This window comes from Scardinius erythrophthalmus (genome assembly GCF_964197995.2).
Source record: "Scardinius erythrophthalmus genome assembly, chromosome: 4".
Taxonomy (NCBI): domain Eukaryota; kingdom Metazoa; phylum Chordata; class Actinopteri; order Cypriniformes; family Leuciscidae; genus Scardinius; species Scardinius erythrophthalmus.
In genome coordinates, this window is record NC_138224.1 from 30,354,103 (window position 1) to 30,382,047 (window position 27,945).

At 37.2% G+C, this 27,945-nt stretch overlaps 1 protein-coding gene and 1 long non-coding RNA gene across 3 annotated transcripts in view; both read right to left on the bottom strand.

Moving 5' to 3' along the window:
• Nucleotides 1-27,945, bottom strand: part of LOC308690179 — a 1,067,189-nt gene that overhangs the window by 1,004,823 nt on the left and 34,421 nt on the right. The gene's annotated exons all lie outside the window — the stretch shown is intronic.
• Nucleotides 75-27,935, bottom strand: LOC308689371 (uncharacterized protein). 2 transcript variants are annotated; one of them, XR_014029991.1, is made up of 16 exons: nucleotides 27,865-27,935; nucleotides 22,979-23,041; nucleotides 22,442-22,504; nucleotides 16,508-16,694; nucleotides 14,592-14,688; nucleotides 14,417-14,514; nucleotides 11,723-11,785; nucleotides 11,524-11,586; nucleotides 11,325-11,387; nucleotides 11,127-11,189; nucleotides 9,409-9,471; nucleotides 6,938-7,000; nucleotides 2,254-2,280; nucleotides 1,963-2,182; nucleotides 1,064-1,223; nucleotides 75-926 (listed from the first exon to the last, which is right to left on the bottom strand). XR_014029991.1 is itself a non-coding variant. In XM_081363019.1 (16 exons), exons 4-16 carry the CDS (start codon nucleotides 16,689-16,691, stop codon nucleotides 802-804), a joined length of 1,272 nt encoding a protein of 423 aa, XP_081219145.1. In that variant the 5' UTR covers nucleotides 16,692-16,694; nucleotides 22,442-22,504; nucleotides 22,979-23,041; nucleotides 27,865-27,935; the 3' UTR covers nucleotides 75-801. The 2 variants fall into 2 exon arrangements, 1 of the variants encoding a protein (XP_081219145.1); XM_081363019.1 differs by having other exon boundaries at nucleotides 1,963-2,165.

Below are 27,945 nucleotides of genomic sequence, written 5' to 3' on the forward strand. Positions count from 1 at the left end.
CCAAATCTCAAAAATGGCATGGGCCACATCTGGCCCAGATCTAATCATAATATAATAAAGAAAATACTCAAATAATCAGTCAAAAGTGATTTAATAAATATAAATATTTCATGAATACTTTTAAATTTATAAATAGTAATCAAAAACAGGAAACAATACATAATAAATACATTACCGTATATAAATATATACAATAAAACAGGCAGGGTCCAGAAGGGGGTACTGCAAGAAACCAGAAGGTAGTCCAAAGAAAACAAATATTTATAAATAAAAATCAAAAACAGAAAACAATAAATATAATACATTATATAAATATATACACAATAAAACAGGCAGGGTCCAGAAGGGGGTACTGCCAGAAACCAGAAGGTAGTCCAAAGAAAACAAATATGTATAAATAAAAATCAAAAACAGGAAACAATAAATATAATAAATACATTATATAAATATATACAATTAAACAGGCAGAGGTCCAGAAGGGGAGGACTGTCCAAAGAAAACATTAGACCAAGGTCTACATATTAGGAACAAATTCTACATATTATGAACAAGGTCAAGCAAGTGTCACTCAGAACCAGGAGAATTTAATAAAGCAAGTGTGCAAGTGAGAATCAGATCTATAGTTCAAAAACAGAGCAAGGCAAAAGAGCAGTCCGTTGAACAGGCAGGGCGAGCCAGTGTCAGAACCAGGAGAATTTAATAAACAAGTGGAGAATCAGATCTATAGTTCAAAAACAGAGCAAGGCAAAAGGGCAGTCCGTTGAGTAGGCAGAACAGGCAATTGTCAGAACCAAGAAACAGTCAATTTTTTTGTCTTGCCCGACGGCCTCCATCCCTGTCTGCGGAAAGCTGCAGCCATCTCTTTATCCAGTTTTCTACTTCCTGGTCTGTTGCAGTGGAAGTCAAACGGTTTCTTCTGACTGCAGCTAAAATGACACATATGACCAACAGTAAATAAGCAAATTATTATTATTTATCATAAAATCTAACATTTATAGGGAATTGTTTTTTAGCTGACACCAAACACAAATAAAACACAGTAGTTAAGTTCAGAAAGCCATACCATTAATTACAGTTTTCAGAGAGGTGTCTTTGAATGCCGCTTTTCCATTGATTCCCCTCCAGTTCATTTGCCGGGCCATGTCATTTGATAAAAGGAAGTTCAGAATCCGCCATACACTTTCCTTTACTGTTGTGCCTCCCCTCAAGGCTAACGTGTTTATCTGTAAAAATAAATATATGGACAAATAAAGGAACAAGCAAACATCATACTTGATTAGAACGTTCAAAAATGGGTTGGGCTTTTACCGGTTAATATAACAGTTCATTTGAAATTATTTAGCCTATAAAAGGATAGTAGAATAGCCGTTTCTGTTTTGAAGTGCATAAAAGTGTGTCCATCCATCATAAAAGTGCTCCACACAGCTCTGGGGAGGTTAATAAAGGCTCTTTGAAGCGAAGTGATGCGTTCGTATAAGAAAAATAAATAGCTTCCAGCAGACAGGCCTTGGAAAATATACAGCCATTTACTGCCATTATAAAGCTTGAAAGAGTCAGGACATTTTTTTAATATAACATTGTATTTGTCTGAAAGAATAATGTCATATACACCTAGGATGACTTGAGGGTGAGAAAATCATTAGCTAATTTACATTCATTTCAGTTCCTTCAGCAGTAGGAGGAACTTATTCACAACCATCAATCTCATTGGTTAGTGCTAACTATGACCATCCACATTTTGACTTCAGCAAATCAGTTAGAGTGAGTACAATTGCCGCTTCTTCACCAAGCCAAACCTTTCTTGTTGCTTAACCATTCCATGTCGAACCGGCCCAGCCAGTACAGATATGATTTTAACACATGGTTGACTACATTTTTTACCATGTACAATGAACAAAAGATGAAAACACTGACACAGTTAATTGATGAGTTAAATTGTTCTATTGAAATATGAAATCTTACCACAGCTGTCTTGTAGTCTTCCTGCTGCAGCTGCCCCTCAATGACTTGAAGTTGTTGAAAACTTGACAGTGGAAAACAGTCTGTGTTTAAAGTTGGGTTGTCTTCTGTAGTTGATAATTTTTTGAGATCGTAGACCAATTTAACCAACGTTCCCATCTGTTCTTTGATCATTTCTTGGTTTGCAAGAATTTTGCGTATCCAAGCTATAAAAAAGAAAAAGCTATGAAAAAAAAACCATATTACTGTGTTAAAAACAAAAAAAGCATTAAAAAAAAAAAAGTCAGTACTAACCTTCACTGAAACCAGTGTGGGATGATGCTAAAGAGGGGAACACCACAACAATATATTAGTTTGAACATGTAAAATGACAGTAGAAGGAAGTAAAACTTTTTTTACTCTATAGCTCTGCAGATTTAGTTGTACATAATTTGGTTTAATAGGTTAATGAGTTAAACACGGTCAGTTTTAGAACTTAAATTGTTGTGAAAGATAACGCATGTTGTGTAACAGTATTTTGGATATATGGGTAAACCTGTAAGATTTGAATGCAGTGTTAGTGAACTGACACAGTATTACTTACAACTTAAGACTTCTGGCTCTCCATGTCTAAAGTGTGAGGTGCGATTCCTTGCTGTCAAGGCTAATTAGTGGGAAAGGCCAAAGTTTAGCAGTAGATTTTAGCACACGTTACAGTCAGGTCCATAAATATTGGGACACAGGCACAATTTTTATTTTTTCGGGTATTTACCAAAACATATTCAAGCTATAGTTATTTAATGGATATGGGCTGAAAGTGCACACTCTCAGGTTTAATTTGAGGGTATTTACATCCAAATTGGAGGACGGGTTTAGGAATTACAGCTCTTGAGAGAGCCACCCCCCCCCCCCCTTTTTCAAGGGACCAAAAGTAATTGGACAATTGAATCAAAAACGATTTCATGGACAGGTGTGGGCTATTTCTTCATTATTTCTTAATCAATTAAGCAGGTAAAAGGTCTGGGGTTGATTCGAAGTGTAGTATTTGCATTTGGAATCTATTGCTGTGAACCTACATCATGCGTTCAAAGGACATTTACATTTACATTTATTCATTTAGCTGACGCTTTTATCCAAAGCGACTTACAATTGCTATATATGTCAGAGGTCGCACGCCTCTGGAGCAACTAGGGGTTAAGTGTCTTGCTCAGGGACACATTGGTGTCTCACAGTGGATTCGAACCCGGGTCTCTCACACCAAAGGCATGTGTCTTATCCACTGCGCCACACCACCAAAGGAGCACTCCATGCAAGTCAAACAGACCATCATTAGGCTTCAAAAACAAAATAAATCCATCCGAGAGATAGCATTAATATTAGGAGTGGTCAAATCAACAGTTTGGTACATTCTGAGAAAAAAGAATGCACTGGTGAGCTCAGCAACATAAAAAGGCCTGGAGGTCCACGGAAGACAACAGTGGTAGATGATCGCAGGATCCTCTCCATGGTAAAGAAAAACCCATTCACAACATCCAGCCAAGTGAAGGACACTCTCCAGGAGCTAGGCGTGTCATTGTCAAAGTCTACAATCTCACAAGAGCAAGAGGGTTCACCACAAGGTGCAAACCATTCATAAGCATCAAGAACAGAAAGGCCAGATTAGACTTTGCCAAAAAGCATCTAAAAAAGCCTGACCAGTTCTGGAAACGCATTCTTTGGACGGATGAAACTAAGATAAACTTGTACCAGAGTGATGGGAAGAGAAGAGTATGGAGAAGGAAAGGAACTGCTCATGATCCAAAGCATACCAATGGTGGTGGTGGTAGTGTCATGGCATGGGCATGTATGGCTGCCAATGGAACTGGTTCTCTTGTATTTATTGATGTGACTGCTGACAAAAGCAGCAGGATGAATTCTGAAGTGTTTCGGTCAATATTATCTGTTCATATTCAGCCAAATGCTTCAGAACTCATTGGACGGCGCTTCACGGTGCAGATGGACAATGACCCGAGGCATACTGCGAAAGCAACCAAAGAGTTTTTTAAGGGGAAGAAGTGGAATGTTATGCAATGGCCAAGTCAATCACCTGACCTGAATCTGATTGAGCATGCATTTCACTTGCTGAAGACAAAACTGAAGGGAAAATGCCCCAAGAACAAGCAGGAACTGAAGACAGTTGCAGTAGAGGCCTGGCAGAGCATCACCAGGGATGAAACCCAGCATCTGGTGATGTCTATGCGTTCCAGACTTCAGGCTGTAATTGACTGCAAAGTTTGATTTATGATAGTTAATCTCTCCCATTACTTTTGGTCCCATAAAAAGTGGGAGGCACATATACAAACTGTTGTAATTCCTACACCGTTCACCTGATTTGGATGTAAATACCCTCAAATTAAAGCTGAAAGTCTGCAGTTAAAGCACATCTTGTTCGTTTCATTTCAAATCCATTGTGGTGGTGTTTAGAGCCAAAAAGATTAGAATTGTGTCGATGTCCTAATATTTATGGACCTGACTGTATATGGGTAAATTATGGGTTAAATGGGAAGAAAAGGTTTTATCGTAAATTTACGGGTTACTGATGTCTGTTTCAATGGTGTTGATGTCCTCCTTTGGTTGCTGTGGATTTGTTTTTGGCGACCTGATGTCATCAAAACAAGCCATAAATAAATGTCACCCCTGAATTTGGCTAACATTAGATATTAAAGGAGAACTCCGGTCAATTTTAACATTGAGCTAATTTTTTTTTGTAAATTTGTAGCCAGCGCACATACCTGTATTTACTTCCTTTTTTCGGTCGAAGCCCACAGTAGTCGATTGTCGAGAGTCGACAATCAACAACTGTGGACTTCGACCGAAAACAGGAAGTAAATACAGGTATGTGCGCTGGCTAAATTAACATCATTTTTATCCCTATCTTTCACATCTACTGCAGTCAGATTCACCCGTGATCACTCTGAAGGAATCACTCACATGGCTGTGCACTTGTAATGACACATCAAGGATGTTAAGAGGCTAAAAGCAGGTTTAAAACTTGCCCCATTTAAGTCAACAGGGTGGAAATTTTAAAAAGAGTATAACACGGTGTAAGCAACACCGATTTTTGTCGTTCTCTGTACTGACACCACCCCAAATTTACAAAAAAAATAAAAAATGAGCTCAATGTTAAAATTGACCGGAGTTCTCCTTTAACACAAAACACAAAGATATAAGCTGTGTCTGAAATCACTCCCTATCCACTATTTAGGGTGTCGGCCATTTTGTAGTGGTGTCCGAATTCTGAGTGAACGACATCATTCCCTACATTTGTTCACTACTTTTACCCACAATCCTCTCTGAACTAGAGCGTACATCCGATGTACACTTGCTGAAGCACAATTTCCCACAATCCAATGCGTAGAGGACTGAGCTCGCATGAAAGTCCGGGAGCGAGTGAGTTTAAACCAGAGATTACTTTACAACTTATCTTATTTCTGCTTTAACATTGATTTAATCCTTATTTTTAATTTTTTTATTATTATTAATCATTACTTGAATAAAACGTATTAAAATATTGAGAATATATAAATGACTTGTTAAAATGAAATGAAATATTAATAAGGTAATTTTTTTTACCTTCATTTTTTTTTTATTAAAATATTATTTAGGCATTAAAACGATGTTTTTTAACTCGTTAAACTGTAAGGAATAGATGATAATTTGGTGGATGATTTGAAAAATATTCATTGATCATCTGTCATTCGAATGTAATCATAACAGTCGTCTGAAGCGCTCAATGACCCTGTCATCTGTGAGCGTGAGTTTAACAATTTCAATCGATGAAACTACAAAGCTGGCACAGAGGTATATACAAAATAGTCAATATGATTGTTGTTAATTTTATTTTATAAAGCAAGTAACATGTAAGATAAAAGGAGTTTTATCACGTGTGACAAAGCCTTTACTGCGACAGCTCCAGCTCTCCGACGCGTTGTGTAAACGTCAGCGTCCGAATTCACTCACTTACTTTCGTTCACTCCTTGCAGATATAGTGCACTCAAACGCCATACACTACTATATAGGGATTAGTAAATGAGTGAACGGTTTCAGACACAGCTATAAACATTCTAAGATAAAAAAACATTATAATCCAGTCATTTTAAGCCAAAATGGGGGTCAACCTAGGACGAATTGCAACAGAAGCAAACTAAACTAATTTTGTATCCTCAATATATCCTGAGTAAAAAAAAAAAAAAAAAAAAAGCCCTGAAGAATATCATTTGGGATTATACATAAAGGAAGTAGTACTTTAAACCAGCCTTTATTAATTATTATTGCAGAGATGGTGTTTGGGGCTGGGTCCCGGGGACTGTTACTGAGGGTTCACTTTTTTATTTTACCTTCCTTTGTCTTCTGCATTTTCCTTACCCCTTCTCTCCTGTTCCCTCAGACTCATCTCCCAGAAACAGTCCCACAGACCCATCCCCAAACCTATATCTCTGCAATATTAAGTAATAAAGGCTGGTTTAAAGTACTTCCATCTATGTATTAATGCTCATGGGTAGCCTAAACAGGTTCCATTCAGACCTTACCATCAAGTCTTTTACTGTTATATGCCAACAAGACATTTTCACTTGGCTATACCCAATGTTTAGATCTGTTGTGGTATTTATGCAAATTAGCACATACATAATTAGATTATGCACCGTTTGCCCATGTTAACAACATTTTAAAAAACGTATAATTTTTTTGTTTGTCTTGATGCAAGTAATCAACTCAGTTATTCTCATGGTGATATACAGGTTAAAAATGTTACCCTAATCATGAGAAAAATAATGAATAGGCTATATTTGGGTCTTTCTAAACTTTCCCCTAAAGGGATTCTTCTGGGCTTTTTTTCCCTTACTCAGGACATATTCAGGATACAAAAATCAGTTGAATTTGCTTCTGTTGCAATTTGTCCTACCTTTTTTCATAAAACGACTGGACTAGTACATCTCCTGTGTTTTCTTCAAATACTCACAATTCATAGTCTCTGCGTCCTCTCTGGCCAGTGGTAGAGAGTAATTCCCTGCTCTGCTGGTACCTGTACAGGAAAACAAGAGGGAGGAATTGGAGAGGTCAGTGTTCAGGAGCTTTGAGGCTAACTATTTGTTCGGTTCACATGACGTCACTGTAGCTTTGCGCCGCCATCTTTACGACCAACAGTCTCAGCAATGCCTGCAATATGTTGTGCAGTTGGCTGCAACAACAGTCGAAAGAGGAGCCTCGAATTGTTATTTTATTCTATACCAAAAGAAAAGGATAGAAGAGAGAATCATTTATTTAAAAGACTTGAAGTCTCATGTTGGTTTGTGGTTAATTATATTTCCATTATACTCTCAATGCCCAACATTATACAGACAGATATCGACAGATAATGTTTTTTCTTCATTTTATTTGTTGGATCTGTTTAAATGTTAAAGCACTTTATCATGGTAAGTTAGTAAGATTTGGAGTTGTTTTGAATATAACTCTGTCTGTCTGTTAGTTAATACCTACCTAAATCTAATAAATATTTTTCTGAAGTTCATAACGATATTGTCTTTGTCACATGCGCTTTAGATGTTATTTTGTGTAAGTAACGTTAGCTCTGCAGACGATGCATAATCTCAGCCTTAAAATGCATATTAAAGGACTAAGGTTAGTTCTTCCAAAAATTATAATTCTGCCGTCATTTACTCACCTTCATATGCAAATCCTTAAGTTTACTTTCCGTGGAAGACAAAGGGACATTTTTGAATATGTAGCCTAATGGAGACTCTTCTTGTCGATGTAATGAAAGTGAATGATTAACGTTAGCCTACTGGGGGCTGTCACGCAAAAAATAAATAAATAAATAAATAAATAATAAAAGACAAAACAAAACATCACAAAAGTATCATAAAAGTGATCTAATACGACTCGTCCGTTATGTTAGCTTTATGTGACGAACAAACTGCAATTTAAGTCGTTATATTATAATCACTGATGATCTTTACCTCTTGATAGCTTTTAATCGCAGCCAAATCGTGAGTGAATGATTTAATAAGATTTGACTCGAAATATTATTTCATTTAGATATGTGTGTGTATTAAACCTTCTCTATAATTGAACCTCTGTTCTTTCGGACAGATATGGCAGTCTTTTATGATATTCGGTAGGCTTGTTGCGATAGTCGGTGTTACCGGTGATACACGGTGTTTAACCCACCTACCGGTCATAGCACTTGACCACCGTCCCCGTCCCCATCGTGTTGAAGTTTTAGCCTATATATAATAAAGCACTTAATTCAGTTAGTGACTACGTGCCTTCGTAATTTAAGCGGAACGAGCGCCGCAGTAAAGCAGCAGGTGTCCGATTTCATTTATCATTTGAGGAGAGTGAGGCGAGCTAACTGGCAAAGGATGGCGGAAGATCTGGTTTCAAAGAGAAATGCAAACGTGAGTTTAATTTTTATATTAGTTTTTTTTTGCACTTAAGTGTCCAGTGATTATTCGGGTAGGCTACCTTATTTAACGAAGTTTTTGATGTTCGTTCGTTTCATATTCGATGGTTGTGCGGGGTTTTTTTTTTTTTTTTTTTGCTGAAAAAGGCAGGCACTTTATTTAACGAATAGTGATTTTTTTTATATAATTTCTTGTTTGATACTTGCACGATGTGTGCAGTGGTTCGTTTTGTTAATAAATGCACTTTAAAGGTGTTTCATAAGTGCTTTTGTTTAGTTTTTACATGGTGTGTTAAGTTATTATTCATTTTGCAATAAAGATGTGTGTAGCCTAATACAAGCGAGTAGGCTATCTTATTGTTTTGTGTATTTTTATTAAGAATAAAATAAATTAACCCATGATTAATTCAAACAAATGCTACTGAATTGCCGCTAATTAAAGTGAAAGTAAATTGAGACGTGTGCACGTCCGCATTTTCGGCCACCCGAAATCCCCGACACGCAACCCCGGTGACACCGGGATTACCGGTTTTTTTACACGTCGATTAACCGGTGGAAAAAATCCGTCACCGCAACATCCCTAATATTCGGCTGATGTCTCTGGCTGTGCTGATGCTGGTGTCTCAGCTGGACTCTGCCAGTGCTGCTGTTCGGATTAGATAGATTCATTCATGCCAGCCGAACAGCTGCAGATTCATAGATTCATTCATGACATCGCCTCGACTCTCATGAACGCGCGCCATGAAGCTCTATGACTTAAGTATTTCTATATATATCATGAGAGGCCATAATAATGGACAAAAGAAAACTGGGGGTAACAAATAAGGATCGGAGCCTAAAATTGAAATTTTCTCCAGGTATCTCTGTCTCTCTCTCATTCAAACGGGCAGTTTGGGTGGCCATAACGGGCGAGTCGGTCGTAAATATGGCGGCGTTCTATTTGTAGTGACATAGGTGGCATCTATGAATTATCAAATTGAAGCACATATACTCTGTAACTCGCATCCCCAGTGTTTTCAAATACTCACAATTCATAGTCTCTGCGTCCTCTCTGGCCAGTGGTAGAGAGTAATTCCCTGCTCTGCTGGTACCTGTACAGGAAACAGGGTTTCCCCAGGTTTTATCACCCCAAATTTAAGACTTTAAGACCTTTTTAAGACCACTTTAATGAAAATTAAGACCTACATCGCACACATTATGCAGTCGTAAAACACCAGATCAAATCCCAATAATGACTATTAGTAACAAATGTTTTAATTAAAAATACACTGCAAAGTGATGTTTTTGGTAAATATCAAACATTCATAACAATAAACAGATAAACTAACTTTTCAAATCGTCTTAGTAAAGTTTCTCAGTATTCAAATTGCTTCAACCATTGCTTCAGAGCAGTAGACAGATAGGTAAGAGATATATAGATCGTAGGGGTGCAACTGTTCACAAAATTCACGGTTCGGTTCAATACGATACACTTGTGTCACTGTTTGGTACGTTTTCGATACAGCAAAAAGAAATAAATGCCAGATAAAAAAATTTTTTATTATTATTTTACTTATTAAAACTAACACACTTTGACCAATGATGGAGCTATAATAGACTCTTCTTAGGAGCATAAACAAAACAGCTCCTTGGAAAAAAAATGAAATGTAACCTAATATTGTAGTAGTTATAAACAAAGGTCTATTTTTAGTTCAGATTAACATTTGAGGGCAGCAATTGTATTCATAATGTCAAAATAAAACCAACGTAACGTTACTTGAAAGCATTATAGCCTACTATTCCTGCCAAACTTCCATGGTTGCAGTTAGTGTTACTACAGTAAACCCATGGTGAATGTTGCTGATCTGTGGACTCTGGATAGTTCATTCATGGCACAATGTTTCTCCTGGTTTCCACGTCAGCGCTGTTTGATCCGTTAAAAACGGAGAAATGTGAATGTTTCTCACTAGATCTCGCAGCGATGTTATTACTTCAGTGGCGAATTCAAATGATTTATTTACTGGATCTCTTATTACCGCTGTGTAACAGTGTCGCTTGATCAAGATCGGCTCGCGCTGCACTGGTCCAAACTGATAAGCGGTCCTTCAACCACACAATAACGAGTAGCCCAGTTTCGTTCCGCTTGCATTACGTTTGCACATTTGATGTTGGACAATGTTGTGGTCGCGCCGGCGTCTCTTACATTATGAATGCGCTTGCCACGCGCAACGCGCCTACATTTGAAATAATGAAATTTTGGTCGGCAGGAAAAATGGTCCAACGAACCGTTCGGTTTGAAAATGCGTACACCGAACCGAACGACACTTCCCCATGATGTCTCTCCTCTCGACTGATTGATTAGAATGTTGATCAATTGCCGCCGGCGCGAAAACCCAAACTATCGTTTGTGCATACTAGAAATTAGACGTTCTCTGACGTTACGCTAAACCCTGTTGAATTTTCACGTTGCGTTTGCAGCCAGGTTGACTTTGAATAAATAGGCTAGTATAATGAAATTTAAGACCTTCATTTGAAAAATTAAGACTTGGACAACGGAATTTAAGACTTTTTAAGGCCTTAATTTAGGAACATGATATTTAAGACCTTTTTAAGACTTTTAAGACCCCGCGGCTACCCTGGGAAAACAAGAGGGAGGAATTGGAGAGGTCAGTGTTCAGGAGCTTTGAGGCAAGTTCAAGTCTAACTATTACCAAATTGAAGCACATCTACTCTGTAACTCACATGCCCAGTGTTTTCAAATACTTACAATTCATAGTCTCTGCGTCCTCTCTGGCCAGTGGTAGAGAGTAATTCCCTGCTCTGCTGGTACCTGTACAGGAAAACAAGAGGGAGGAATTGGAGAGGTCAGTGTTCAGGAGCTTTGAGGCAAGTTCAAGTCTAAGTATTATCAAATTGAAGCACATCTACTCTGTAACTCACATCCCCAGTGTTTTCAAATACTCACAATTCATAGTCTCTGCGTCCTCTCTGGCCAGTGGTAGAGAGTAATTCCCTGCTCTGCTGGTACCTGTACAGGAAATCAAGAAGGGAGAAATTGGAGAGGTCAGAGTTCAGGAGCTTTGAGGCAAGTTCAAGTCTAACTATTATCAAATTGAAGCACATATACTCTGTAACTCACATCCCCAGTGTTTTCAAATACTCACAATTCATAGTCTCTGCGTCCTCTCTGGCCAGTGGTAGAGAGTAATTCCCTGCTCTGCTGGTACCTGTACAGGAAATCAAGAAGGGAGAAATTGGAGAGGTCAGAGTTCAGGAGCTTTGAGGCAAGTTCAAGTCTAACTATTATCAAATTGAAGCACATCTACTCTGTAACTCACATCCCCAGTGTTTTCAAATACTCACAATTCATAGTCTCTGCGTCCTCTCTGGCCAGTGGTAGAGAGTAATTCCCTGCTCTGCTGGTACCTGTACAGGAAAACAAGAGGGAGGAATGATTCTACAATAATTTAATGTGTGTGGCAATCGAAAGTGAATGATAATAATGTACGGTCCGCAAGGTTTTCACTGTTGTGGCTTGCTTAACCTCTCAAGAAATCAAACCTAATGAGTGCAGCACACATAGAAACTCAGTAAACATACTGCGATAATTTATAAAATCCCTATAGTGTCTCATTATTCAAAAAGTAATTGTTCAAATGTAAGAATTTAAAATGAACGATGGAGCAGACATTTAATACGATTAGGGGAAAAATGCCTTTTAAAGGAGTCATATAACGGTACATGCACTTTTACAAGTTGATTGTACTGAAATGTGTGTTGGCAGTGCCTGTACACAACCATCATAAAATGATAAAAATCCATCCAGTGTTTTTTTTTAATCTTCATATGTTTTCCCCTCTCTCAAATCAAGCCGTTCGACCATGTGACGTCACAAAAATCGACGCCCCTCCCACGATGATTGACAGCAGCGTTTCAACACAGACCCACCCTCGCTCGTGAGCGAGCTGTCAATCATAGCCCATGCGGACCGACGCGGTCACTGTTGATATGCTGGACTGGAGCACTGTCTGAGCAGAATGGCGTCTAAGCGATTGTGGTGTTCTGTTCTTGGGTGTAATAAGGAACACAGCATCATTTTGATGTTCCTAAATCCGTACAGCTGAAGACGCAGTGGCTGAGTTTGGTTTCGAAGGGAATATTCCCCACGATCAACGTCAAGCTTTCATGTTTGCGCGAATCATTTCACACACCAGACTGCTTTACAAACGAGGGTCAGTAAAGCTGGTTTTGCTAAGAAGCTGCTCCTGAAAAAAGGATCGGTACCAACTATTCGTGTTCCTGCTGCACCTCCAGAAGAAGTGAGTGTAATGTTTTATTAACCTTTATATTAATATTTATATTGATCTTTGCAAATCATTAGCACGCTTCACGATGAATGCGGCTGTTTACATTACGGCATGTTTTCTATGTACGGCGTTCTCAATATAATTCATAATCCCACGTTTATAATGAACAGCGCGTTATGGTTATTGTGTTATTTCAAAAGCGGTACGCACAGAACAGAGGGGCGGGGTCAGCACAGCTCATTATCATTTAAAGACACATGCACTTAAACGGCGTGCTGAAAACAGAGCTGTTTTTGACCAGGTAAAATTAGTTCTTACAATACTAATGAGAATTTTTAATTAAAGTATATTACAAACTTTTAATTTAGACCCTAAAGAATCATATTAGCTTGTACAAAAATGGCATTATATGACCCCTTTAAATGTAAAAATATGCAGATTTAGATTCGTCAAAGCTGATTTAACATTGATGAGAATATTGCTTCAAAATAAATTATATTTACAACACAAAAAAATCCAAGTGAATGACCGATTTACTTGTCCGAAGGACAAACACATGACAAGGCTTAATGTCGAGCCCTGCTTTATTTAAACCAATTGTATGCCTCATTGTTTTTACATAATATGTATTAAGTAGGGATGCACCGAAATTAAAATTCTGGGCCGAAACCGAAACTTCTGGATGCACTTGGCAAAAATAATCAATCATTTTCCTGAATTAAAAAAAATAAGTCAATAAACAAAAATAGCTACAATTATTTTGAAAGTAACACAAAAATTGGACAGAAAATAGGTCCATAATAAAATAAATAGGGCTGTCACTTTTATGAAAAAATCCTGTTCGATTTTTGAGACATAAGTGTTCATTGAATCGATTGTAAAATCGAAAATTGAAAAATAAAACGCCATATATGGGCAAATCCACGGACAACTAACAGGCATTAGGACGAACGTAAAGAGGGCGCGCACAAGTCAGCAATATTTCTGATGATTTATTGGCGTGAAGTTTCGCGCACAATGACTAGTGCAACATTCTCGAAAAGCAATAAGCATAGTGGACAGCCATAGCACGCAGCATATGAAAAACATTACCTCATTCTTCAACATGGCTGTGTTTACGATTAGAAATGCCAAACAAATTTCGCCTATGTAGGCGATAGACCGTTGCCCGAATCTGTATCTGAATGCATGAGACTGTCTGAATACCGGGAAAATTCACAGTTTTGTAGTAAAAAGAGACACATTATGCAGAAGGATCATTGCTGTTATGCGTGTTTGTCAGAGCCTGCAGTTGCAAATGACGCGCGTTCGCTGCGGGCATATATGCGGGCATAACATGACGAGCTGGACGCGCTCCGAGAAAAGACCGTTAAAATCGATTCCCTATTTTCGTTTTCGAAACTTGCGTTGGTTGGTCCGATCGATTGTGCAATCGATTTTCGAACGTAAAGTGACAGCCCTAAAAATAAATATATATATTCAAATTAATATATTATTCTTTATTCAGTTCTATGCAACAGAATCAGATTTCATAGATTGTCCTAGAAAGATATTATCAGAGCATGCAAGCAGAGCATAATAAACAGATTACAAAAAAATAATCGTTTGTGACAGCCCTACTAAATTCAAAGACAAAAGTGTATTTCCAGAACTGATGATAGCATTCCTCAAATTACTTCACAAAAAAACAAATGTGTTAATAAAACAAATTAATAGAACTATAACTGTGGCACAAATTGGCCAATCTTACATTTCCTGATGGGGTTGATTTGCACTTCTGGCGCTGATGGAAGTGGAAAGTTTGCTTCATCCTCAGTTTCACTATCATCGAAATAACGTGCCCTTTTACTGAAGAAAAAAATCAATTATTCAATTGATTGTCCTCATTCAGCAGCCATACTCTGCTCTGTATGTGCTGTATTTACATGTGTCTTTTTCTTCTCACGGGGGGCGAGTCCACGTCTGTAAGGTCTGTGTTTATTTCTGCCTCTGGTAGTTTTTGGCGAGCTTCTTCATATGTTTCTGTAAAGATAAACAACAAGGTTTCTGTGAAGCAAACTAAAAAAAACATTAAAGAGAAATTATGAATAAATAATAGGAGAAAATGAAGAAAATTTATATTATATATATATATATATATATATATATATATATATTAGGGCTGTCAAATTTAGCGCGTTAATAACGCGTTAACGCAAAATCATATTAACGGCACTAATTTTTTTAACGGACGATTAACGCAGCGCGTATTTTCTGTTGGACCCGTGGGCCAAAACCTAGTTGGAGAAATGCAGATACACAGTGTTGGCAACTTAGCCACATTGCAGACCCCTTTAGCGATTTTTTCCCTTCAACAAAGCGCCCAAACCTTATTTAGTTTCTGAGAATATACCGGTACTGCTCTCCGTCCGTCCGTCCGTCCGTCCGTCCCTCCGTCCCTCCCTCCCTCCCTCCCTCCCTCCCTCCCTCCCTCTCTCTCTCTCTCTCTCTCTCTCTCTCTCTCTCTCTCTCTCTCTCTCTCTCTCTCTCTCTCTCTCTCTCTCTCTCTCTCTCTCTCTCTCTCTCTCTCTCTCTCTCTCTCTCTCTCTCTCTCTCTCTCTCTCTCTCTCTCTCTCTCTCTCTCTCTCTCTCTCTCTCTCTCTCTCTCTCTCTCTGGAGCGCTTTAATTCAGTTAAACACAGATATTATGTTGCTTCTCTAATTTTACAAATATAGCCGAAATCAGAGCACGGATATTGTCTTTAGCTTATGTGTATTTGATTTCACCAGACGACGGCTCGATTATCAGAATTTTTGTGCAGATTAACGTCTTGGAAGAGAGAGCTGGTTATGTTTATTTGGTCGCGTTTCAGTCACCATTTCAAATTCATTCCGTTGTTTGACAACAGAAACAGTAAAATATACGTTTTATTGAGAATGTATTGAGAATTTAGCTTCATCAAAATGGGCACAGAGAGAGACAAACTACAATGTAATAATAAATGCTAAATGTACATTTAGCATTTTCAGAAGAGCTGCCCTGTCATGCAAAAATCTAAACATGTTTGTGTTAGTAAATTGCTCAGTGCAAAGAGAGAGAAGTAATGGGAACCTGGTATTTCTTTTTTCTTTCTACATGTGTCTAATAGACATGAACAAGTTCTTTGAAAAACATCTATGACCTTTGAAACATGTCTCGTCTTCATGCTATATTGACTATGGTTTCAATAATAAACATACATTTGCATAAAGCATCTATATTTATCAATGCCCACGTTGATTAGAGTATTACAAACTTGAAAAGTATTAATTTAAGGTATATTTAGAACAAATAAAAAATGTGCGATTAAATGCGATTAATCGCGAGTTAACTCATGACAACCATGCGATTAATCGCGATTAAAAATTTTAATCGATTGACAGCCCTAATATATATATATATATATATATATATATATATATATATATATATATAATATATATATATATATATATATATATATATATATATATATATATATATATATATATATATATATATATATATATATATATATATATGGGCCAGATTTACTAAATAGGCACAATCTCTTTTTTGGGGGGAGGTAAACAATGGTGCAAATACCAGGAAATTAACTAGCACAAACCTTAGTTAATCACCTTGCATGATTCATTTAAATTAATCTGAATGATTCTGCATGAGTTTGAAAGGGAAACTCTTAAAACCGCATATGCAACAAGGTCAGCCGCAAAAACAACTGTTCACACCTTTAGTGTCTTTAATAAATCCCGACACCAAAAGACGGTTTATGCTGGTGCAACCTGTTAGTAAATCTGACCCATGGAAGCTAAGGATATGTACCTCTAGTAAAAATAATCCGGATTTTGAAGGGAGTCCAGGATGGTCCTGGCTTTACCATTGATTTTATGGCTTTAACTCTATCTTCATATTTGTATGGAGGCCACATACAAACATTGTCCCTTACCCAATTATGGGGGACAACCTCGACTTCATTTGTGGTTAAAAAGATTACGATATGATACATTGGCTGAAAAAAACAAGAGTTGTAATTAATTTTAGACTTCATTTAAAAAACAAATTCATATAAATGCCACTTACAAAAGCATGTCCCACAATATAATCCAGAAATGGTGTTGCTGCTTCTCAAGAACTATGTACATTAATTGGTGATATTATTAAGATGTGTGAGTCAGAGGGAAGACTGCAAATTTGTCTCCCAGAGGCAACCTCACACACTTCTGCCAGGGCTTTGTGAGCTCAGTAAAGTGCATCACTGTTGACAAATTGGACACGATGAATACTCCCATGTTTCTGGAGTCAAGAGGGTAAGTGTATAAGGCCTCTTTCTCTCTATACTCTTGAAACATAACATACTCTTTACCCCCATAAGCAATGATGTTTTTTACTGAAATCACTTTGCCATGAATAGAAATGCAATCATCTTTGCTCGATATTCGCAGCATGACACCATCAACAGTAAGCTGTCTGAACTGATGTACTGCTTCTGTCAGTGTTTGTGGTACAGGTCCATTTTTATGGGGGCACATCAGTGATATTTCATCAGTGGAATAACAGTTCCTTTCCTCATGTTCTGACAGCCTGCGGATTATCTGTGCAAGTGGATTGTGAGGCTTCCTTACCAATCTCTTAAGCTCACCAAGATAATTTTCATAGGGGAAGCCAGATATGCCATCTAAAGGACCATGCACTTTAACATCACTAGCAAGATGTACCAAGCCATGAATGTTGTATACCACCATCTCTTTGCCATACAACAAGCCATAATGCTCAACAAATGATACCAAAAAGGAGTGAGCCAAATCATTCATTTCGATACAATATTTTGAATTTGCCAAGATGTAGATGGCAACAGACAAAAGCATAAAGTTATCATAAACCTGGCGAGGCAACACACTCTTTAAAACAACAGGGCCTGTGTACAGCAACAGTTGGCGGAATTCAGTTGCCTTCCAACGAAGTCTCTCACTGAGAGCCCTAGGCTTTCTGGCAAACTCTGCTGGAATGAACTCCTTCAATGCTACCAGTCTCTCAGAGATACCCAAGACTTGAATGCTCGAAAGTCTTGTACGCAGGGGGCCCACTGCACCACACCACAGATCCGTTAGACGTCTCACTACACCCAAACACACAAGGTGCATGTAATCATGAGGAAAACCCGTTACCATGTCAATGTCAGTTTCTAGAAGAGGACAGTGTGTTAGATGGTGTTCCTCATCTAATCCCAGTCGAAAAGCTTCATCTGTTCTACAGGAGGCATCGTTCTCAGGAAATGTCATGCGGTGTTTCACATAGGAACCTTTCTGCTGACATTTGTCACAGCCATAGTATCCTGTGTGAGATTTTATACCTTTGATAAAGGCTCGTGCTGGAGCGTCACACATGATAGACGTTACCTTGACAAAGAAAGTCTTGCCACCAAAAACAAAACCTCTTCTTAAACTCTGCAACTCACAAACTAAGTGACTGAGATAGTCAGAAAGATTTTTTGGCTTAGTGGTCCCACAAAACAACCCTACGACAACAGGTTTCTTAGATAGACCTTTGAACATGCCAAGAATAGGCCAAAGTTGAACTGAAGAACTTTTGAAAAGTGGGATGCCGTCAAAATTTAGCTGCATGTTAAATGTGTGCCCGTCTGTAAAATAAGAACATACACTTCTCAACGTGTTTCTGAAAGCATTGACAATACCAAAATAGTGGAAAGATCCACCGGCAATCATCTCCACATTGTACTCTGTTTTCGTTTTGTGACCTTCCATCTTTTGGCAGGAATGGTAAATGCACTCTAAGAATTGCCAATAAAGCAGAAAGCGCAATGAGAGATACACCAAAACGAAGTGCCCAGTCAGTAATGCTGCTTCTGAGATCACTTTCATCGTTTGTTTCGCCAGTACTGCTACAATCATAGCTACTGTTTGTATTCTCACTAACAGAGATGCAAGTAGGATTAAAATCTGAAGGTCTGCAGTCAGAGAGAATGCCACCAGGAGGAATGCTAACAGGAGAGTTTAGATTATCAGTATGGTCATACACCTCATGATTCACTGATTTAAGAAAAGTGTCAACTCTTTTGAGGGCCCTTTTCCTAAGATTGCTGCGTTCATTGTAATTCATCACTAGTGAACACAATACAGAGTCACAAATAAAATATGCATGGAATATCCCTAATGAGTTCAAGCTCAGGATGTTCACTACCCTATAATGAGAGAGAAACAGCAGATTAGGAGAGCAAGTTAAATTAAAGGGATAGTTCACAGTAAAATTCTGTCATCCTTTACAATCAACAAATAAACATTAAATGACAGTGATTAAACAATATACAAGTCAAGAGTATTATTCTGTATTACAGGTATTTACAGACAGGTCAAAAGAGACAAGAGTTTGGTAGAACAGTATAAATCCATACATTTAAAATAAAAATAAAAATAAAAATTGCAAAAACAATATCTGATCATGTGTCATCATACTAACGCTACAGTGGATTGAATCTAGTTGGTTTTGTTTTTCTTTTTTTCTCCTTTTTCCTGCATTGATTCTTTACACATCTATCAAATCATGTGCATCATACTAGATTTTTTTTAGCTGGCTTTCCGTGTAGTGTAGCTATCACGACTTTGCGAGATGAGTGTAATAAGATACGAGTTATAAGATATGTGCAAACAAGGTGAGTAAATTTGTATTCATAAACTTAATAATTGTGATACTAAACTAAATCTTGTTGAATCTTAATCCTAAATAATGAATTTGCAGTTTTTTCCAAGCTGCATTCATAACCAAAGAGTAAAATTGCGTTCTAGGGTCTTTAATGTCGGTATTTTTTTTTTAAAATATAATATTTTGGCATTCTAGTGTTAATTTTGAATCTTAAAGTGTGTTTTATTCATTTGAAAAAAAAAAAAAAGAAAAAAAATTGTGAAAGACAGGAGGTGCTGACTGGAAGCGTGGAGCTCTTTTGAGTCCCGCCTATATTAGGTGAGTCAATTTTAATTCATTACGGTTTAATAATTATGATACTAAAAGTAATCTTTTGGTTTAGATTTTTAATCATAAATAATGGATTTGTTGCAGTTTTTGCACGATAGTAGCCGTTTAATGGCGTCAAGTGATTATAGTATTTTAAATGTATTAAACTTTTTCTGCTCTAGGACTAATATTAAATGTAAAGTTTGCTTCATTAAAGGGATATTTCAGCTCTGGAAAGATGAATGTGTATTTAAAATGGGTAATTTATGTAGTAGAAATGTGAAATTATTTTTGAATTTGGAGCCTTCTAGACTGAGAAAAGCCAGAAAATTTATTTTTAGCTTTTGTGGATGAAAAACTACAACTCCCAGAATGCACTTGCTTCACTGCCCTAGGAAGCCACGCCTACCGGTGAGAGAGTGCAGTTAAACACAAGGCTAGCTACTAGTGAGTCTCCGTGACGAGTCTGACAGGGATTTCGAGATCGCCCAAAATTTCCTGGATTCGGCTTTTGCGTTCTACAGTCTCCATTGATTAGGTTTACTGTGGCGAGCAGGACGAGTGAGAGCGACACGAGGCTGGTGGCTTGTTTACTGATGATGAGCAACAATGGTGAGATGCACCGTTCTCGTATCTCACAGAGGAGCGGGAATTTCCTTATCAATCAATCCACATCAACCGATCACTTGTTTAGCGTTCATGTAAACACTACATTCAGATTCACCAATCGGAGTGAATTCAGTTAGATTGAAACAAAAGGTGAGCATGTAAACAATGAATGGCGACTGCAGAAAGCAAAAGCCGAATCCCGGACATTTTGGACGATCTCGACGGCCGGACATGTCCGGGAAAAAGAGGATGGTAACCCCTAATACTTTCTCCTACTACTCAGCTTTCTCCACAGAACAAGAGTCTGTTAGCTTAGCTTCCAAATAAAAGATAGCTGACACTATCTGTGGACATGCTGTGAGTGAGATCCCACCCTCTATGGGCGGGTTGAGAACATGCGGAACAGCGCCTTCTACTGGCTGTAGTCTTTAGCCTTTGGACAAAAAATCCTCAGATGACGCAAAAATCATAATTTTGCGTCATCGGAGGATTTTTTCCAGACCAAAAAAAAACAAAAAACAAACAAACAAATCTCTCGTCTCAGGGGGATATGAGGGTGGAAAGCAGGGTAATTTGAAAATACTACAGGTTTTCTACTGATACAAAGCTTAATGCTAAATCCTGAAGTATCCCTTTAATGTTAGATATACGGTAAGCAAATTTAGCATTGTACATCTTTATTGATGAGTTGTTTTCATTAAAAATAATAACCACAAATTAAGCATTCATTTTAGAATTAAGTGGAAATCCAAAGACCTTTTGTGTTAAAACGCAGGTATACCTGTCATCAGTCTAATTCACCTTGTTAAAAGTTCTGTTTAATATAATAAATTCATTTATGCTTCCATGACAAGCACATATACACTAAAGAGAAAATAACTATACAACTGTAAACTAGTGTTGCACGGTGTACCGACTTCAAAAGTATCGCGATACTCGGAAATTAAAAACGTCACGATACCTAAATTTATCAGTATCGATACTTTAAAAAAAAAAAAAAAAAAAAAAAAAAAACGCCTCCCTATGGACGTCTGTGTTTTTTTTCCTGACGCACGCAGCAAATAATCTGCTGCTGTCAGTGTCATGTGACAAAACACTACAGCGAGATGGCTGCATGTGCGAGCACAAGTGGTCTACGACTCGTAGAAAAAGATGACGCGAGGAGTGACAAATGGTACGTTGCCTACCTTGCTCTGTTGCACGGTGCTCCGATACTTCAAAAGTAAATCGGAAATTAAAAACGTCACGATTCCTTAATTTATTAGTATCGATACTTCTAAGAATGACCGCGTTCCAGATTTGTAAGGCCGGCGACACACTGGCTGCGTGTCGTGTCCGTTTTTATTTCGGCTCCCATGTTAACAGCCTGCGTGACAAGCGGAAAACGCGTGCATGCTAGAATAGAACCGACGCCTATTTTTCACGCGTCACGCAAGCGTGTTGGAAGCGTTCCCAGGCAAAATAGAATAGGAAAAGATGTTTCTATGTCATTTTGACACGAATACATATTAATAAATGGCATTTTGATGTTTGAAAGTTGACATAAATACAATATAAATGTAATTTAAAAAAATATGATTGATTTTCAAATATTGCACCTCTCAATACAGAACGAATTATTCTGTAGCCTATTTTGCCGCCAACACTGCCGACGTTGTCTTTGCTGCTATATATTTATGTTTAACATGAAGTATAGGCCTTCCACAAATCTCTCCCCACATGTCAAATATATCACCAATGAGGCTTATCATATGTTACCAATATTAAACATTGTTTAATATAATCGCTGTTCATATTTTTATTCAAAGTTCAGAATCAAGATAAAGCTCTTATGTTTCTTATGATAAATGAGATAATGCTGCTAAATTTATATTTTTTTTTACCTTGAATGTCATTGCTCTAATTTATTTTGTATATTTTTATATTTCATATTTTGTTCAAATGTTTAATATATCTGCTGTTCATATGTTCATTTATTAGTGTGTTATATGATTAGATTGTTGTCCCGGTTTTAAAATAAAGCACAGCAATGATATTTGAGAGTGTTTCTCCCTTTTCAGGAAAAGTATCGAAATCGCAATACTTGACTTGGTATCGGTATCGAAACAATAATTTTGGTATCGTGACAACACTACTGTAAACACCTTTAAGTGATGCTTTAAAAAAAAAAAGACAACTTACCTTGGTTGAAATAAGGGATGATTAGAGAAAAGAAAAAAAAAACAGTGGAGGATGATGCAAAATCTAAAAAAGGAAACAATAAAAAGAATATATTACAGGTAACCACTACAGTAGTCCAAAATGTTGAATGAGGTGTATGCTGCAAATTAATCTAATATGAATATATAAAATAAATCTAAAGTGAAACTAAGAATGTGCTTAAAAACATCTTACAGCAAAGGATGACTGTGGCGAGCAGGCAGAAGCTGAGGGCTGTGAGAGAATAGCTGGAGGCCAGTGTGATTACTGATGAGTGACACCTGTACGTTGCTCATTATCAATCACTCACCAGCCTCCGTTCTCTCACTCTCAGCCACACCCTGCTCACCACAGTCACAATGATCTGTTTGCAGACAAGAAAAATGGGTAAAATAAGACTGAGTAACTACTGTAATATCAACTATTACCTAGGTCTGTATTTATAGACGTGCTATGATGATGTAGCTTTAAAGAATATAAGCCCAAATACTAACTGAAGTGTCTCAAAAATATACTTACATGGATAAAGATGCTTAATGGTTGAAAGAGCTCTTAAAAGAGCTTTTGGGGGTCATTTAGCTGCTGTTGACACAAAAGCAAAATGGAGAAAAATAAGAAACATGACTGAACAGAATTAATTTTATCAATATATACACACATTTAGTAAACTTTGAGTTATTATTACTTAGGCTAATCAAAACAACCCAGCTGCTGATTGATATTACTTGGAATAAAAAAAAAAATAAAAAAAAGGGTATGTGTTTCTCTCCCTCCATTGTGTCCACTGTCTCCCCTCCTGTCCCATTTCTCATAGGTTGTTCTACCCTAACTGGTCAGCGCGCATGGTGCCTGGTCACAGAGAGTGTCCGTCTTTTAACAGCGGAAATGAAGTGCGAGGGTGAAAGGGAAGCTGTTGGAATTGTGTTTATTTCTTTTGATTGGGAATTCTGTGAAGTCATTGATAATGTTGTTTTTCTCCCTTGTTTTTCTTACTTTTAGTGGTGTGTTGGCCACAATTAACCAAAGAACAAACTGCCTGAGTTATGAACGCTGTTGGGGCTTTTTTGCGTATTGAAGGAGAAATTCTTGTTATGCTAGGCTGTATAACAGTTCATAAGAATACCGGTGTTTACTTTGGTTGTTTAATTGACGTTAATGACAAACAGCACCACGTTTCTAAGGTTGCTGTAATTGTAAGACCTAATCCAATATCCTCCCTGAGACCCATAAGGGAAAACAAGTTTTGTTAATGTTTTTATATATATATATAAAATTTGGTTTTCCATTATATGCGATATGTATATTTTCATTGTCTCTAATTTGAATAGTAATGTGTTTTTAGGAAACACGTAATGGAAAAAAAGTAGCTATAACGAGTAATAAATACACAACATTTTTATAATAGCTCATATTTCATATAAATATTTAGCATTTCTTTCCTATTCACTTGTCTCCTAAAATGCCTGACAAGCATGTCCCGGTGTCCTCTACAGTGGACATGAATAAAACAGATGCATGTCTCATAACAGAACGTCATATTCTTATTTAAAACCCCAAAGATGTAAATTTATTACGAAAAAAAATGTAATTGATCAAATCATATTTCTATAAGAGTGCTGAATTTAATCATCCAGTCAGTGTCAGTCAGGATAGGGGGGTTGTCATGATGCAAACTCCAAACATTTGGTATCTCTGAAAAGCCCTGAATTTTTAACGTTACAGGACAAAATGGTCTCAAAAAAATGTCATCTAAGCTACAAAGGAAAACTTCTCAGGCAGATATAATGATAACATGGGCACATATATTTATGTATGGGCACATATATTTATGTTTTCGGCCATACACGCGCCGAGAACCGCTGTGAGGTTAAAAGAGAATATCGTATTTTCCCGTGTCGTTCGGCCATTTCTGTGGGTGCTTGAGCAGTGTTCACGCGCTGTCTGAGAAGAGGCCGCGCTTCAGGACAGGGAACTACACTGCGACCAAAATGGTCGCATATGCGACCTTTTGAAATGCCATTGCGACCAAAATTTTTAATGGGTCGCAAATGTATCACTGATTATTTTTGTACCTATGTTTTAGGCAATGTGCTATGATTTACTATGAACATTTATTAAAACAGAAATGTGTATTTTAAGAATACGTTTTATAACGTGCTCTGAGCATTCAACACATCAAGTTGGCTTCAGCCCCGCGACCGTTACTTAGATTAAAACGTACCATTGTATCTGCGCGACTCGCGAGCTCTCTCTCTCTCACTAATACGGACGCGTGCGCGCACACACAGAGAGAAGATAATTGTAAAATGAAAATTGACGGGCTATAGTTTAAATTTTGTTCTTGCTTGGGTTTTTTTCTGTCAAAATGTCGGAAAGCATATTGTATTATCCATCCGTGTTTTTAAAATTCGTTAAATGACGGACGTTTTACAACACAGCCCTCGTTATATGTCGGATTCGTCAAACTTAGCCTACTTGATATTATTTTTAGAATAAGTGATTCGTTATGCTATTATTGGACTCCTGTCTATTTATTGTCAACTGTTTTCTATAAATATGTTTGTATTGGCTAACATTTATGCAGCTAATGCCTGTCCTCAAGGGTGTAACTTTGGTTTGAGAAGTGGGGGGGACACAAAATGGGGGAAAATTGTTTCGATTTGAATCCCATTTCCTGCATTTACATACATTTGGGGACTATGGTGATACAAAATAATTAATAATAATTTTGAAAATAATTAAGTTGATTATAATGATAAATTCTGCCAAAAAGAATAGTAGGGTACTAAGTATAACAAAAATATGTCTTACTTTTTTATTGTTTAATAAAGTTGATTACAACAAGTTAGATTACAAGTTGATTGCCAAGATGTGAGAGAATAATTTTATAAAGTAAAACATGTTCACTATTAATGTTTTGTGTAAATAAAATTGAAATAAAGTGAGACTCAATTTCCATTGTAATGTAGAAACAACATAAAGACAGTATTTAAATAGCCTAATTGTTTAATAGCATCTTTTTATGAATGAAGGCCTGTATCACTGATATTAATAGCTACCGATGTCTCGATAAATTATTTTTTCCCCAAAACATTTATTAGGCTTCAAAAATATAACAACTTTTAATTTAAGTGAACTTTAAACAATCCTCACTTAAACCCATAATAAATGTCATATTTACCCAGGGCCGGATTAAGAATTTCCTGTGCCCTGGGCATGAAGACTCAAGGCCCCCTGTAGTTAGGGGGGTTCGGGGGCATGCTCCCCCGAGAAAATTTGGATTTCTCTGACCTACATATGTGCAATTTAGGACTTTTGAAGGCCAAAAAATTATAAGAAATAGGCTATTTAAAAGATTGTCATTAGATTATTTGTCAATACCTCTCTCCTCATCTTCATATTTCTTATTCTCTCAGTATTCTTATCCTGGCCTATTTCTTCCCCTCCTAGCTGAACTTTGACTGATAGTCTTTTCATTTCCGTCTGTGTCAGTGACGAAAGTAAACGGCTCAACTGATATTTATACGTTTTATGAATCATTTTCTTAGACAAGTTAATTTACTCAAGGCTACCTGTAGCCTAAGTCAGTGTTGCCATTAGGAACCTATTGCAAGCTTTGAAATTTGAAAACATCTGTTTTTAAATGTTAAAAGTATTTTTAAATAATAAAAATTATAGGCTTGCCCTAATGGTTAATCCGGCCCTGTATGAGCCTTTCCTGTCTTAACAGGTATGAAATATACAGAAATTGAATAAGGTTATCAAATAGTCCGCACTGCATAAATTATAAATTACAAATAGATTAATCCTTATTAAAGTTACAAGTTTTTCATACAATGATTTTCTCTGTTCCCTTTGTTCTTTGGTTAACTTTACTGACAGAGAATTAGTGGCTGCTGTCCCTTTAAGATCTGCCGCTGACAGGATCTAACGCATTTAATTTTCTCATTTACTCTTGACTTTCATTTAAGATTTTATTTAACTCATTTAAGAATGTTCTTGTGAGGATACTCGATAAAACGGGCATTTTGGCATACATGTGTGTGTTATTGTTCGATTCTGGCGCGCTGTCTGTGCGTCGTGTGCGTGTGTGCGCGCATCAGGAGCGCTCCCTGCTCATTAGAACTTTCATTGAGCTATTTTTAGAGTGTGGACGCGACGTTCCTGGACGCGGCAGCGCACATCGGCACGAGCTTTCTTTGCCCTGCTCATCCGTGGCAATGACGGTGAGCGAAAAAAATAAATAAAATCATAAACAAACGAATTTGAAAGTGGGGGGGACATAAACGGGATTTTGAAAAGTGGGGGGGACATGTCCCCCCTGTCCCCATAGGAAATTACGCCCGTGCCTGTCCTGTTTAAAATGTTCAAATGCAAAGACAGCACGTCACAAATAGAAGCCCTTTTCCCTGTGCTATTTAGTATCATATTTGGTTATTGGAAAAATAAATTAAGTAGCCTATCTTTATTGTACACCTGTTTTTTTTTTTTTTTTTTTTTTCCTTTGTTTTTTTTACTGTTTTCTAGGGGTTTCTTAATTTTAGACCAGCACACATTATATGCAATGCAATGCATTATAATGCATGTGTGTCCTATGTGTGACATATTTTGCACACAGGTAAAGGTGCCCAACATAAGTCATTTCTAAAGTAAAAAAAAAAAAAAAAAAAAAAAGGTGTTTTGGAAAATTTCTCTTTATTTGATTATCAGTAAATTTGTTTTCTATACAGAGATATCGATATCGGCCATAACAGCAATATTAATATCGGTTATTATCGTATCGGCCACAATTTTCACATCGGTGCATCACTACTTAAGAGTTCAGGAGTCTGCCCATCTGTGCCAACCATAGCATGTTGAAATCCATTTTGCACTTTATTGTGTACTGTATTTTCTATTGCAGTAAATCTATCCCCACCAATGTTAAAGAAAACAAAACATGAAGGCATGTGGTTTAAAAGATGGCAAGTAAAATAAAAAACACATCTGTATGCAATACAATTTCATTATTGTTCATTATTATCCAGAGCGGCTTACTATAAACAATTTGTGCGACCAAATCATGTTTTGCGCCAGTAACTGAAAAAGTTAGTAGCGCAAGTGCCACCAGTGGAAAAGGTTAGTGTAGTTCCCTGCAGGAGTAACTTATGTTTAACGAATTCAGTTCCCTTTCGCATCTGTGATTCATAGTTTTTTAAAATACTTTATTGTGATTATCATTAATAAGTAGGGCCAAACGTTAACATGACAGACATGCGCACGCACAAGTGACGTAACAGATTTAACAGCAACAGGTTGTTTGCCTCTGTTAATAGATTGTATAATTCACTTAGTTCATGTTTTTAAACGTCATTGATAATTGTAGTTATAATTTGTGAAGTATATCGAATAATTAAAGTACTTACCTCCAGAAAACTCTCAAGTTATTCCTCTCAGCAGGGAGTAGACAGTCAGGATGTGTGCACGCGCTGGCTCTGACTGGCCAG

Excerpts from the sequence above, each read along its gene's own strand:
- LOC308689371 (XM_081363019.1), bottom strand. The coding sequence starts at position 16,691 with ATGTATCATATCGTAATCTTTTTAACCACAAATGAAGTCGAGGTTGTC. Across the intron at positions 7,001-9,408 it reads GGACGCAGAGACTATGAATT|GTACCAGCAGAGCAGGGAAT; the intron begins GTGAGTATTTGA and ends TTTCCTGTACAG. Across the intron at positions 927-1,063 it reads TCTGAAAACTGTAATTAATG|CTGCAGTCAGAAGAAACCGT; the intron begins GTATGGCTTTCT and ends GTGTCATTTTAG.